This window comes from Dromaius novaehollandiae, chromosome 2, assembly GCF_036370855.1.
Source record: "Dromaius novaehollandiae isolate bDroNov1 chromosome 2, bDroNov1.hap1, whole genome shotgun sequence".
Taxonomy (NCBI): domain Eukaryota; kingdom Metazoa; phylum Chordata; class Aves; order Casuariiformes; family Dromaiidae; genus Dromaius; species Dromaius novaehollandiae.
The window spans coordinates 46,406,296-46,418,968 of NC_088099.1; the positions used below are offsets into that span (position 1 = coordinate 46,406,296).

At 38.8% G+C, this 12,673-nt stretch overlaps 1 protein-coding gene across 6 annotated transcripts in view; it reads left to right on the forward strand.

Annotated features, from left to right (window-relative positions):
* ICA1 (islet cell autoantigen 1) overlaps positions 1 to 12,673 on the forward strand; it is a 75,561-nt gene that overhangs the window by 4,109 nt on the left and 58,779 nt on the right. For 3 of the 6 annotated variants that reach the window (XM_064506367.1, XM_064506371.1, XM_064506366.1), the window contains exons 2-3: positions 9,689 to 9,727; positions 12,321 to 12,492. In XM_064506367.1, coding sequence (XP_064362437.1) covers positions 9,711 to 9,727; positions 12,321 to 12,492 — 189 coding nt within the window. In that variant the 5' untranslated portion in view covers positions 9,689 to 9,710. The remainder of the gene's footprint in view (positions 1 to 9,688; positions 9,728 to 12,320; positions 12,493 to 12,673) is intronic. The other 3 variants (XM_064506369.1, XM_064506370.1, XM_064506368.1) reach the window with 3 other exon arrangements.

A 12,673-nucleotide genomic window follows, 5' to 3' on the forward strand; every position in this document is an offset into this window, starting at 1 on the left:
AACAAAGAGATCAGTTAAGCCTGTGAGTTTAAGAGTTGGTACACTTTCTCAATCTTGTAATGCAAAATTCTAAAGGCTTTTTTTTTTTTTTTCTTTTTTTTTTTTTTTTTTGTGGAATACTACTGGTATAGGTTTTTGTGCTTATGTAGGAGAAAAAATAGTCTTTAAAATGTTGATATGGTACCAAATTTCCACTTCTTCACATAGGCTGAAGCTTTTATCTCTAACAGTCTGGGTGCTGAAAACCAATGGAGTTTGGATGCATTTAAACTCTTAAGTTTCAAACATATGCAAGAAATAACCTTATGATGTGCAAACTTGCTGTATGTTATGTGCAACTGATTGACTTGTACGTATTGGAGTTGGGAATAGAAAAATGGAAGATTCTGAATGACAGCATAAGAAACAGGGCCCTAGACAGCATAAGAAACAGGGCCTTAGATATCATCCTCTGTTTAGATGACGTGACCAAATTAACCAGGATAATTCCCACTGTTAGTTGTGTATTCTAAAATAATTATTCTGCATTAGAGGCATAGTAATTGTTTTTGGAATAAAATATCTCTTACAGTACCCTCTGCAGTAGCTACTGGTCATCTTCCCCGAGTAGACAGTATTAACTATGGGTTTAAAACTTAGTGAAACCCTGATTGTTGTGTACTTAATGCCAACAGTATTACTCATATTGTTGGGTGTATTGTTTGCAGAGAGGCGCCTAGATAATGCTACAAAATGACAGAAAGAAGACCCAAAGCTTCCAGGTTTTTTCATTCCCTGTGCATGATTTCTACTGGTGCAAGTCCTTAATCATACAACCTCAGTCATTTAATGCATCCACTTGTATTCCTGTGGCTTGTTCTCCACACAATTTACTAGCCTGAAAAAGAAGGCAAAGGAAGTGTTTTATTGGCTGAAACTCCTTCCCTGTAAACAAACTCCAGTTTCACTCTGAATCTTCTGTTGTTTTGAGTTATTCATGCTTACATTTTTTTGTACATCTAGTTTTGATGTTAATACTTTTCTTTTGATCTTTAAAGGATCAAAACAAATTGTCTAGAATAAATGAAATTTTTCCAATTGGGTCTCATAAATCTTGATAAAGAAAAGGAGGAAATGGAGGAAATCATATGTAAAAATATGTTCGTTCCAGAAATACATACAGTGAAAGAGAAAATTGATTCCAGTGGCCTTCATGGGATAAACCATGTGCTAAGTGCAATGTTGCTCAACATACTGTGAAGTAATTCAACAGATCGCCATGACATTTCTGTTCTGAGAGAAATGGTGTAGGGAAGTGTTCATACTACCTGATTTAGCCATGTAATTCAAGTGCTTGATTCAGAAACTTTCATTTCTGTGCACTCAAAGGAAAGTGGTAAGGTTCTAATTTAGGTGCTCTGAGTTGCTCTTTGGAGGCACTGACATGCGAGGTTCCTGTTGTAACTTAGGCACCACAGTTAGATGGTTGGAGTCAAACAGCATGAATTTCTTCCCTCCTGTGGTGTATGGATATAGCAGAAGGAGTTATTCTTCTGTATAATGGATGTTGCTTCCTCTAAGAATGTGTGAAACTTCTTTGTAGATGTCAACTCCTGAAGTCAGTTGAAAGAGTCATTTTTTTGATAAAAGTTCTCCCTTACAGGATTGCAACATTTCTTTTCCTAAAAAGCTGTTGATAAGCTATAAGATATATGCTTCTTAGGGAAAAAAAGCAAGGTTGTAGATCCGTCTGTGATAAAGGAATAGACAAAAAGTTGTATTGAATGGAAGTAACTGCTAGTGCAACACTTGCACACAAGTTCTGCAGACTTCTTGAACTGATAAACAAGTGCATCAGTGAGTAGTCTAACAGAATGAAACTACTTGCAGATTTAAAGCTAAGCATGGATGAGTCTTCAGGATTAGAACGTCAGTGATATGTGTTAAGAGCTTTAGAGGGAAAATTAAATCTTACCATTTGTCATAGTGATATAACTTTAGATGAATGTTGGCTGAATTACAGTGGTAGCTGTTGACGTAGTTAGATTAGGCACTATACTTGTAGTAATCTTGCATACTCAAGTACCTATACAGGCCCTGAGTTCAGTTTTCACTCTTTTCTTGCATTGATGATATAATTCAGACCAATAGGCTGCTCTATTCCCTTTTGCTTGTGAAAGACAAAATGAAACATGACTCATTGGCTCTGCACATCCATAGGCAAATCAGAGAAGAAACAACTTTGCCATAGCTAATCTTCACCTTGCAGTGAGACTGCATCTTGCTGTAGAAGTCCATTTACATGATTCGGTTGGATCACAACTTTGAGGGAATAGAGGGGTGGTGGTAGGTTGCCAGCAAAGAGCTGTTGCAGAGGCACAGATGGCACCGATTCCCTAACCCAAGCAGATTTGCTTCCCTTCAGAGTACTTTATATAAATGAAACTATCACTCTTACAGATAGAATTCTTTGAAGTTCTCCCTATATTTTATTACCTAGTACCACTCTATTATTACTATTAGAAGTTTCTTGTAAGGCTGTTGGTTTTAATAAAACTTATAAAGTGAAGCAACTACAATGCATGATTCTGCCACATTTATAGCTAAAAGTTGGGGGGTCTTTTAAGGTGCAGAGAACTTGATGAGATTTGAGGATCCTCAGAACATATTAGCTGCCTTGAAAGGATAGTTAACTGAGAGGATGCTGCTAGTTATCAGTGAAAGTACAAACTCATCTCCTGTGTGTGCTTTCATGAACACGTTAAATTATGGCTGGTTGGATTCTGCTCTGCTTTTCACTCTGTTCTCTTTTGTTGTTTCTGGATGCATCCCAGAAGAATGTACTGTTTGATCTACAGCCTTCCTATGTAACTATGGTAGGTCATCTTTGGATGTTAACTTGGTCTGTAGGTCAGCATTCATGCTCTGTAGATAAGCTTTGATGGGATTTCAGCTCATCTCTTCATTCTAAGAAGTTGTGGTTGAGTCAGTAGTTTGTTTTAGAAATGGTTAAAAAGATTTGTTTGCAGTCTCTGGTTGTTTTCTTCTACAGGATCTGTTGGCTGAGCAGTTAGACTAAGTGCTGTGTAATCCATGCTCAACCATGGGCAGATACCTGAATGAGAGGAAAAGTTGTGGTGTTCTTTTATTTTGGGGCGGGGTGGGTTCATTTCCCTATAACCTAGAAAAGCATTAAAATCTGAATTTTACCTTACCAGACCTGTCATATATACCAGAAAATAAAAAATAATCTGAGTTGTGTTAATATACAGCATTCTTTGTTATCAATTTGGCTTTTGGAAGCAGGGCAATCATACTGACTTCTTCCTGTGAATAATCTCCAGATACTAACTGGATAATGTTGTTCAGCTCTTGGGGAAACCAGACAAGTTGTGCTGCAGCAAACTATGATATAATAAGGCTAAAAAAGAAAAGCAAGCAAGTACAAATGGAAGGTAAGCACAGGGAATGCTAGACTTCAAGTCCCTCAAATCACCAAAATAGCATTTGTGGTAATTTTCCTGTTTGCAGAGAACATCAATGGTATACTCGTATGGTCTTGGAGGGTATAAAGAATCAGAGGATTTTACACAGTCATATGGACTAGAAATGCCATTCTGTAATAAGGGTGTCATTCATCACGTTTCCTTCCAGCAGCCTGGTTACTAAAATAGTCAATTGGTGATGTGGTATGCCAGAAGTCTTATGAAGTTCTGTGTGCATTCCAGATATTTTGGCTACCCGTGGAAATAACTTGTGGATAGTCTACGCACCAGATAAATTGCAACAGATGCGGAGGTGCCATAGCCGACTGTTTGCAGAGCCATCTTGGTTCCAGCACATCATGTTAGCACATCTTGTTAGCTCTGGCAGAGCACTGCCTGAATTCAGCTGTACTGTTTCTGATGCCAGACTGAGTCTAGAAACAGTTTAGCTGTATTTCACAGTGTCCAGGCCAATACACTCTGCCAGACCTGATCTGGCTAGATGCAGTCCTCCTCTCTGGTATCTGTATGCAGACAGGAAGGTTTGTGAAAGATGATGCTGAAGTTTCTTGGTGTCTCTACAGAGGGTCATCTAGGGATTTTCAGAGTGTCAGCAGGGTTTACGAACATAGCCAGGTTCATATGGAATTGGATGTTTCGGCATTGTGATCTTGTCTTCTAGGAAGGCTTGTTATGGACAGGGCCAGCTCAGATTTGACACTGAAACGGAGGGAGCAATCTGTCTCAGAATGTGGGGAAGCACATGAAGAATTACTGGAGCAATGTGTGAACTTCTCCAGAAAGTCTCATATCCACCACTCAGTTTGCAGCAATAAACATGGCTCTGCATACAGTTAACTGTAGTCTAACTGTTTTCCCTACCATGTGCTGTAGCACCTATTAACTTCTGTCTCACTTATCCAGAGTATCCCTACCTTTTGTTAGCCAAGATAAAGGTGGCCTGTCACAGAGATCAGCTGTGATTTTTCAGAGAGGGTGGACTCTAGTTAGTATCATGTGCCCCCATTGTAGTCAGGCTTGGCAAAGGACAACTGTAGTTATTTCTGTTCAGGACATTCATCTCTCATTCTTGGAAAGCATGACAGAATTCAAAAGTTAAAGTAGTGAAAGGTTGCATGCTCACTCTTTGGCCTCTTTCTGCAGCCTCAAGGCCTGCACTTCAAGACTGTAGGGATTCTTCATGTCATATGGTTATGAAACGTTCCTTATAATTCCTTATTACTTGCCTGGACTGTTTCCAATCCCTGTTTATTAGCATCTCTCACTTGTAGGTAGAATTCTGTGCCTCTGGCATTTCTTTGAAAAAACTTGCTGGTTTTAGCTATCCCAGCTGTTTTTAGTAATTTCCTTCGTCACAGCTGAACCAATATATTAATGCTCTCTGGTTTCTGGACATGGACTAGACAGTAATAATACATGAAATTAGGAATCATTAAAAATGTGGATGATTTCCAGCCCCATCACAAGCTGTAAGATGACTGCAAAGACAATTTTTCATAGCTACCATGTAGCAACATCTGAAGAATGAAAGCTCTCTTAATGTTGAAAGATGTTTTGAGGTGTGAATGAAAATCAACAACATGACTACAAGCTGAAAAAAATTTTAGATAACACTTGGAAAGAAAACATTCTGTACTCTTTTGTATAATCACAGTGGTCGTGAAGCAATGCGTTATACTGCTGTCCATTTATACTATTGTGGAAAGTTTTCTGCAGTAGAACAATGGTGTCAGCAAACTTGCTTCTTCCCAATATTATCATCTTTGACGTGGTAAAAATGTTCAGAATCACGTAGGTTGGGAGGGACCCCTGGAGGTCACTTATCCAACCTCTTGCTCAAAGCAGGTCCAGTTGGAGCAAACTGCTTGGGGCTGTATCCAGCTGAGTCTTGAGTACCTCCAAGGACAGATTCCACCACCTTGCTGGGCAGTTTGTTCCAGTGTTTGACCACCCTCATGGTGAAAATTCTTTTCCTTATTTTAAGTTAGAATTCCAGCTTGTGTCCATGGCCTCTTGTCCTTCCAGTGTGCACCTCTGAGAATAGTTTGGCTCTGTTTTCTCTACATCCTTGCATTAGGTAGTTGTAGACAGCAATAAGACATGGGTCTATTAGTCTAGTGTTCTTACAAAACCAGTTCACTCAGCGTCTCTTTGTATGTTATGTTCTCCAGATGCTGACTGCTGAACCCACTCCAATATGCCAGTGTTTTGCTTGCACAGGGAGCCTAAAACTGGACAGTACTCCAGATGTGGTCCTGCAAGTGCCTGTAAAGATACTATGAGAAACTCTGACAAAGGCCTTGCTAAAGTCAAGCCATATAACATCCACTACTCTCCCCTCATCCACCAGAGCCAGTCATCTCATTGTAGAAGTTATCAGGTTAGTCAGGCATGACAGTTCATGGTAAATCCCTTGGTGAATCCATGCTACCTGTTCCCAGTCAACTTCTTGTCTTTTATGGAGATAGAAGTGGCTTCTAGGAGGATTTTCTCTGTGATCCATCCAGGAACTGAGGCAAGGCCAATAGGCCTGTAGTTCCCCAATCCTTCTTCTTGCCCTTTTGAAAACGGGTATGATGTTTGCCTTTCTCCAGTCATCAGGCACCTCCCCCAATTGCCGTGACCTATCAGAGGTATGCCTAGATGGCTTAAGTGCTTCCTGACTTAATCTTTCTTTACTGTGGGTGATGCTATATACCCACAGACAGGGGCTGGCAGAAGGCTCAGAGAGCTGGAAGGCCAGATGGCAGACCTTCCAGTGAAAACCAAGGCAAAAGTGTACCTCTGCCTTTTCCATGTTCTTTGTCATACAGTGAGCCTGTTTTCCTTAGCCTTCCTTTTTTTGCCTTTCGCATTCAGGCTGGTACGAACTCCTGTGCAGCTTTGGCTTTCCTAACTCCATGCCTTCCTGCTCAGACAATGCTTCTGTATCCCTCCTGGATAGGGATCCCTCCATCTTCTGTGTACATCCATTTTGCATGAGGGTCCTGTCACAGATTCATCCATCCTGGCCTTCTGTCAGTGGTGCTCAAGCTTCTGCACGTTGAAATGGGCTAATCATGTGTTTTGAAGAGGTTGTCCTTAAGATCAGCCAGCTGTCCTGAGCACCTTCTGAAAACCTCATTTGGGATATGACATATCTAGTGAAATAATATGTTCTTCAGAAAGAAAATCCTGTCATTAAATCCTAAAAATTGATACATTTGCGGTTGAACTCAAATACAAACATTAGAATTCCTGTAACACACATCAGCTACATCCAGTTGAAGTAAATATTCCTATAGTACATTTCCTCTACCTATTTCTCACTTTAATACCTATGTTAATACATTGTTTCCATTTCAATAGAGTTTAACTGTAATGCTTAAATATGAAATGCAAATTAGTGTGTAGTACTGCAAATATTACACAAGTGTATCTACCTTGAAGTGAGTACTGTGTGAATGGAATTGATTTAGGGTACCATTGAGATCAATGAGACCGAAGTCTGAACACAAATTTGTGGCCTAAGTTAACACCAAAAAGAATGGAATGATTTTAGTGGAAATTTGGACTTTCCAGAGTGTTCTCAAGCACTGAGAAATATGAAACGCAGTCAGGGACTTCTCTGGCATAATTGGTTTCTTTATGAAAGTTCCAGTTCCTTGAACAGCATCTGAAATGAATGGGATCCAGGGAATTGTTTTGATGGAAATTATGGATGAAATACCGCAAGACCTGTCAACAGTCATCTGATTCTTTCTGAGCAGCTGCTGTTCTGTTTACTCACTCCCAGCCCTTACCAAGCTGTCTTTATAGACCCTCAATTCTCATTAGGAACCAAAAGCTAGGTCTGTATTGCTAAATAAAACTGGGCCGGGGATTGAGCTTGAGAACTGGACTGCCTTTGTTCATGCACTTTAATTGCTGCAGGCTCGCTGGCATGGTTTTCATGTGTAACACCTGGAGCTCTCTGGGACCTGTCTCTCTCCTGGCATGTTTTGGGTGATACCAAATGCCAGGAACTGCTTGCAGTAGATGGTGTAGGCAAGAGTCCACCTTGGTTTCCTTCCACCCTGTTCAGCCATCCCTTGCAGCTTCAAACACCCCGCAGGCCTTCATGTCCCACAGCAGGACAAGGAATACACACCCTCATTTTCATACTGTGGAAACACTGTTCTGATGGCTGTAATACAGTCCTCACAGGCACTTTGAACTGAAAAAAAAAACCCACACAGAGAACATCTTATGTATGTAGGGGCACTATGTAGGACTTAGAGCTGAGTATAGCCAAGAAGATCCCGCAGCCAAATATAAGTTTAGATATTTGGAAGAAAGAATGTGAGCAATACTTGCAAAGTGAGAATGCTGCCTCACCATGAGCCTGACACTATTTATTTATTTATTTTTAAGAGACACTGATTTGCAGGAGAGTCAGGTGCAAATGTACTGTATGTAAGGTCAGTGTCTTAGGTACCTGTTCCCTGGGTTGGTGTTTACACTTTGTCCACGTAAATATGCATGTTATTTCATCTAGATAGGCTGTTATTTGCTTCCTGTCAAACCATAGTGTGCTGCTGAATAATTGAGTCATAGGTGTGCATACAGGCCAAATCTTGTGTTCTTATCTCTTTCACACACACCCACAATTGAATTAAGGAGGACCAGTATTAAAACAGTGAAGTCAAGCATAGAAGCATTAGAAAATTCTGGAGTTAAGGTTGTCTGTGCCTCATGGCTCTAGAAACTACAGCAAAGCAATGACTGATGCTCTATGTGTCATAGCACCCTTGTGTCAGACGCAGAACGGACAGCAATCGTAAGCTGTTCATTCTTCCTCTTTGTTCAGTATGTGGCTGTTGGCTTTATGTTTAAACTCTGCTCTGGAGACAGCATTACCAGTTTCCTCATGGTTTCTCCTGTAGTGCTTTTCAGAGCAGAAAACTTTCATGAATTGAATTTTTGTGCAGTGCTCAGTTCATCTTGCAGCATTGAGTTGCATTCTAATGCAGCTTGGCCAGGAAATTTCACAGGTACTAATAGCAAGGAAGTTAGACTCAGAAATCTGGGATATGGCTCCAGCCTCCAAGCTTGTACGCTTCATGGTTGGGGATTCTCTGTGGAAGTGCTCAGGTTTGATTCCCTTGTCCCAGTTTCTCCAGTCTGTCCCAGTCCCTTTACCACTCTGGTGTCTGCCCTGCTCTCTTGAAGCAGCTCCTTGGAGATGTTTCCAGAGTCATCTCTCCCCACTGCAGCCCCCTTTCTCTCTGCCCCAGACTAGTGCCATTAGCTTCCTAGTTGCCCATTCAATCAGTCTTTTCTCAGTCAGCTTTCTATGTTATCACAGCCTGTTCCGTATGTTCCTTCTGTTCCTGGTCTTACCAAGGGCCATTGCCCAGAAGCACTATTGACCAGCTTCTTTTTTGTCTCTTCTACGGTCATGTTGGAGCACCTCTGTTTGTATGCTAGCTGTATGCTGGAGAGCAGAGTCCTCTCTGAAAGCAGCAAAAGAGAAGCCACATGCTCATTTTTTATAAGGAGAGTCTGGCTTCGTTTGTAAACTTGGCCTGGGAAGGAGTGTGCTAGTTGTCTGTGTAAAAGTGGCGTGCCTGCCATCTGGTCAGCAGAGTATAGTGAGAGACTCGAGTACCCAAACTGGAGATACAAGCTTATAAAACTTCAAGTCCAAAGGCATATAAGTCATAATCCATCCTTGTGGACTCTGATGTTCCTCTTAGAAAAATCACCTGGTGGTTGAATTTCCTATCTGGGCCCAAAACGTGAGGTAGCTGATGTTTTTCAAAAATGGATCGATTGGACATTTGACTCTCTTTGTGGTTGAGCTATGTTGTGACTAAAATTTTGGAAAAAGATCAGCTGAAGGAGACACCTAGTACTGAAAATTTTGCCTTGCCTCTATTCAAAAGTTACTGAATTTATTCCATCTAAAAATGTGGGTTTTATTTAAAAAAAAAAAAAACTTTGAGTAAATACAGTAATAAGCAATACTTAAATGTGTTTGTCATGGGTTTAAATGAAAATTCTGTGTTACGTGAGGAAAGCATTTGGTCCTCAGGTTGGTAAGTTTTGCCATAACGTGGTATGGAAGATGCTACAACATAGTAATTTTTATATGTGACGAGATAGGGGTATTTTAGTATCTAACTTCAGAATTGTATTTTAAAGGTGCTTGTTTTAACTGATAAATTTTTATTTTATTTAAGTGCCAGAAGAAAATAAAGAAACATGGATGGTCATAAGTAGTAAGTACCTGGATCATTTTTCTTATTTTAAAGACGTAATAGTGCTAGGCATGTTGATTTATCACTGCCCGGGTCTATCATGCATTATGTTCTGGCATCTAGTGTTTTTATGAAGTCACTGGTAGGCATGCTGTTTAAAAAGAATAAAAATAAAAAATGAAAAACTGCCAAGTTATCATCAAAGAATGGAAAAACAAGTGAATTGACTAGTTGGAAAAATAGCATATGTTATCAATTTCCTGCTTAGTAGAAAGAACTGTGTGAACTCTGTCTTATTTAAAAGGATTTATCCATGGTCTTCAACTTTAGAGTAAAGCAGATTCTTCTTTTGGTTATGCTTTTTTATATTTTTGATTGTTTAGCAACACCTATATGTATCCATGACTGCTGACAAAGCACCTATTTTAAAAGGTATTGACTAGTGTCTACCAGTAAAAATTGTTCACTGAATGTTTTAGCAACTTGATGATAAATCATTCATCATCTCGAACATAAACAGGAGCCAGGAGTTTCCCCAAATGAAGTTAGAAGTTGAATTTGTCTATTGTGATAAAGGCAATATTGTGATTATATTCCTCTTATTTCTCCAATTGGTTTATCAGTCTCTAATTCAAGAATCTGTATTAATCTCAGGATTGTTTTTGTAATCTCTTATTAGTAGCTCATTTTTATTCCTTTCACCATGCCCCTAGAATTTCTAGTGACCTCCAGTGAGGTAGATCTTAAGGCTGGTTGACAGCACATGAATTAAGGTGTTTTCTTCATTTGATCATTGAACTGAGGTATCAGTTGTTTGCACAGCTGTAGCACAAGTTATAAAGCACACAACTAGCTAAAAAGTTGATACCACCTCATGATCTGTTTCGTTCTGAATTGTTTTTAGAGTAATGCTGTTTTTATTGGAGTTAAACCCTGATATATTCTGTTTTTTCGTAATGCAGGGGGATCTGGCAGGGATGTAAATCTTGTTATTATTAGAACTTGTAGATTCTAAGTTTAAAGATGCAACAGATACTGGTTCAATGGATGCTTTCCCTGAATTGATACACTGTCCATTGCCAGAGTATGTGTAATGATTTGTGTAGAAATGTGATGCGTTTTGCATGTTAGGTATTTTTTGTTGTAGCACAAACTAAAAAACCCTTTATTTTAATATTAATGAAGTTTATAAAGTAAACTCTTTAATAATAATTCTTAACATAAATTTAAATGAGTGCATATCTTTGCTTTTAAAGCTTGAGGAGAAGCCAAGAAGTGCATTATATGGTACATGCATTTTAAATCGTTTGTCCTTGCTCCTTTCCAGTTTAATTTTTTATCATCTCTTTGGTGATTAAACCACTGTCTCCTAACTTACAAATTAAAAATAACAAACACAAATGACAGATCACTGTCAGACGCATTTCCCGTGAGGTTAAACTCTGTCATTAGTAACCAGGTAGAGCAGAGGTGCCAGCCTTTCCTGGAAGTGGGTGTGCCAATGGCTTGTTGTTTCAGAATGGCCATAGCATTTCATGACTTAATGTATTTGCCGTGTCTAAGGACTTCTCGGGGGAAGCATCTCTGAACTGTGTTGTGTGAACTGATCTAGTCAGCAAGATCCGACTAAGGCACCCCAGGCTGTCACTTCACAGATGGAGGGGTTTTTTTTTTTCTTAAATAAACTCAACCTCTTTAAATTTTCCGAGAATATTTATTACAGTAAGTTTCAGCAAGCTTTTACTTTTAAACATGTGCAAAATCAGTGCAGCTTTTTATGTATGTACATGGAGGAAAGGGTGTCTACTTTTACAGAAATTAGTAATGGAATAACTCTTCCTAAAAGAGATAAATATGACATTGTAAAGCCATATTTGCTGTGCTTCATATGGTTTAGATATTGTGCAATATGCAGATTCTGTTTAGATTACACCATTTATTAGCATTGTTAGAGGGATGCCTGTCATCTCTCAATAGAAAGTAGTTGCTGAAAAAAAATGTTTTATGCACACACGATCAGCATTTAGTCCTCACACATCTACATAGTAAAAGAAGAAAGAAGTGAGCTATCAATCTATCTTGCACATAGCATGCTCAAAGAGAAGGATATTTTCTTCCTTCCCCTTTCCCTTCCCCGAGGGTAAGTAGTCTAATTTCATTCATAAAATGAACTTTGTGAAATCCTGACACTGCTGAAATTGCATGAAAATTCCACTGTCTGTTTAAGCAAGTCTGCTAGTTCCTGTTAGTCTGCCGTCCTATTAGTTAGATCTACCTGTTCTTAATTTTTTTTATATATTTTAATTGCATGGGCTATAAATCATTCCATCACGTATTGGGAAGAATTATTTACAGATGATTATTTGGCAATACTGCATACTAAAGATGTTCAAATGAAAAGCAGTTTATTTTCCAAACTGAGATGGGAAATACTTGTGGAAATATAGCACTAACTTTAATAACTTTATTATTATTATGTTATGAGGAAATGCATGTTATATTTGCATGCAGACACATGTATTCTATTCTTGACAGAAGTGTATTAACTTAGCCTGTTAGACTTATTTTTTAAGCGTCCTGTTGAACTATTGTTATTTTTTTCTTAATGTTTTAGCAGTTATTCAAGGGAATTTTATGATCAATATGCTCAGAGCCAAGAAAAATCTGTAGTCAATAAAATGCAACAGAAATATTGGAAAACAAAACAAACCCTTATAAAAGTCACAGGAAAAAAGGAAGATGAACATGTCGTGGCTTCAGATGCAGACCTGGATGCAAAACTTGAGGTTTGTAATGTCTACATAATGCATATTCTCCAATTCTTAATGTTTTCATTTCTATCAAGCATCTATGATGTGTATATATATTATTTAGTAATATATATACACATTATTACCGTTTTTTGTTGTTTCACTGTTAATATGCTTTATAATTTGGGACAAAAGAACTTATGGGGAGTATACTGGT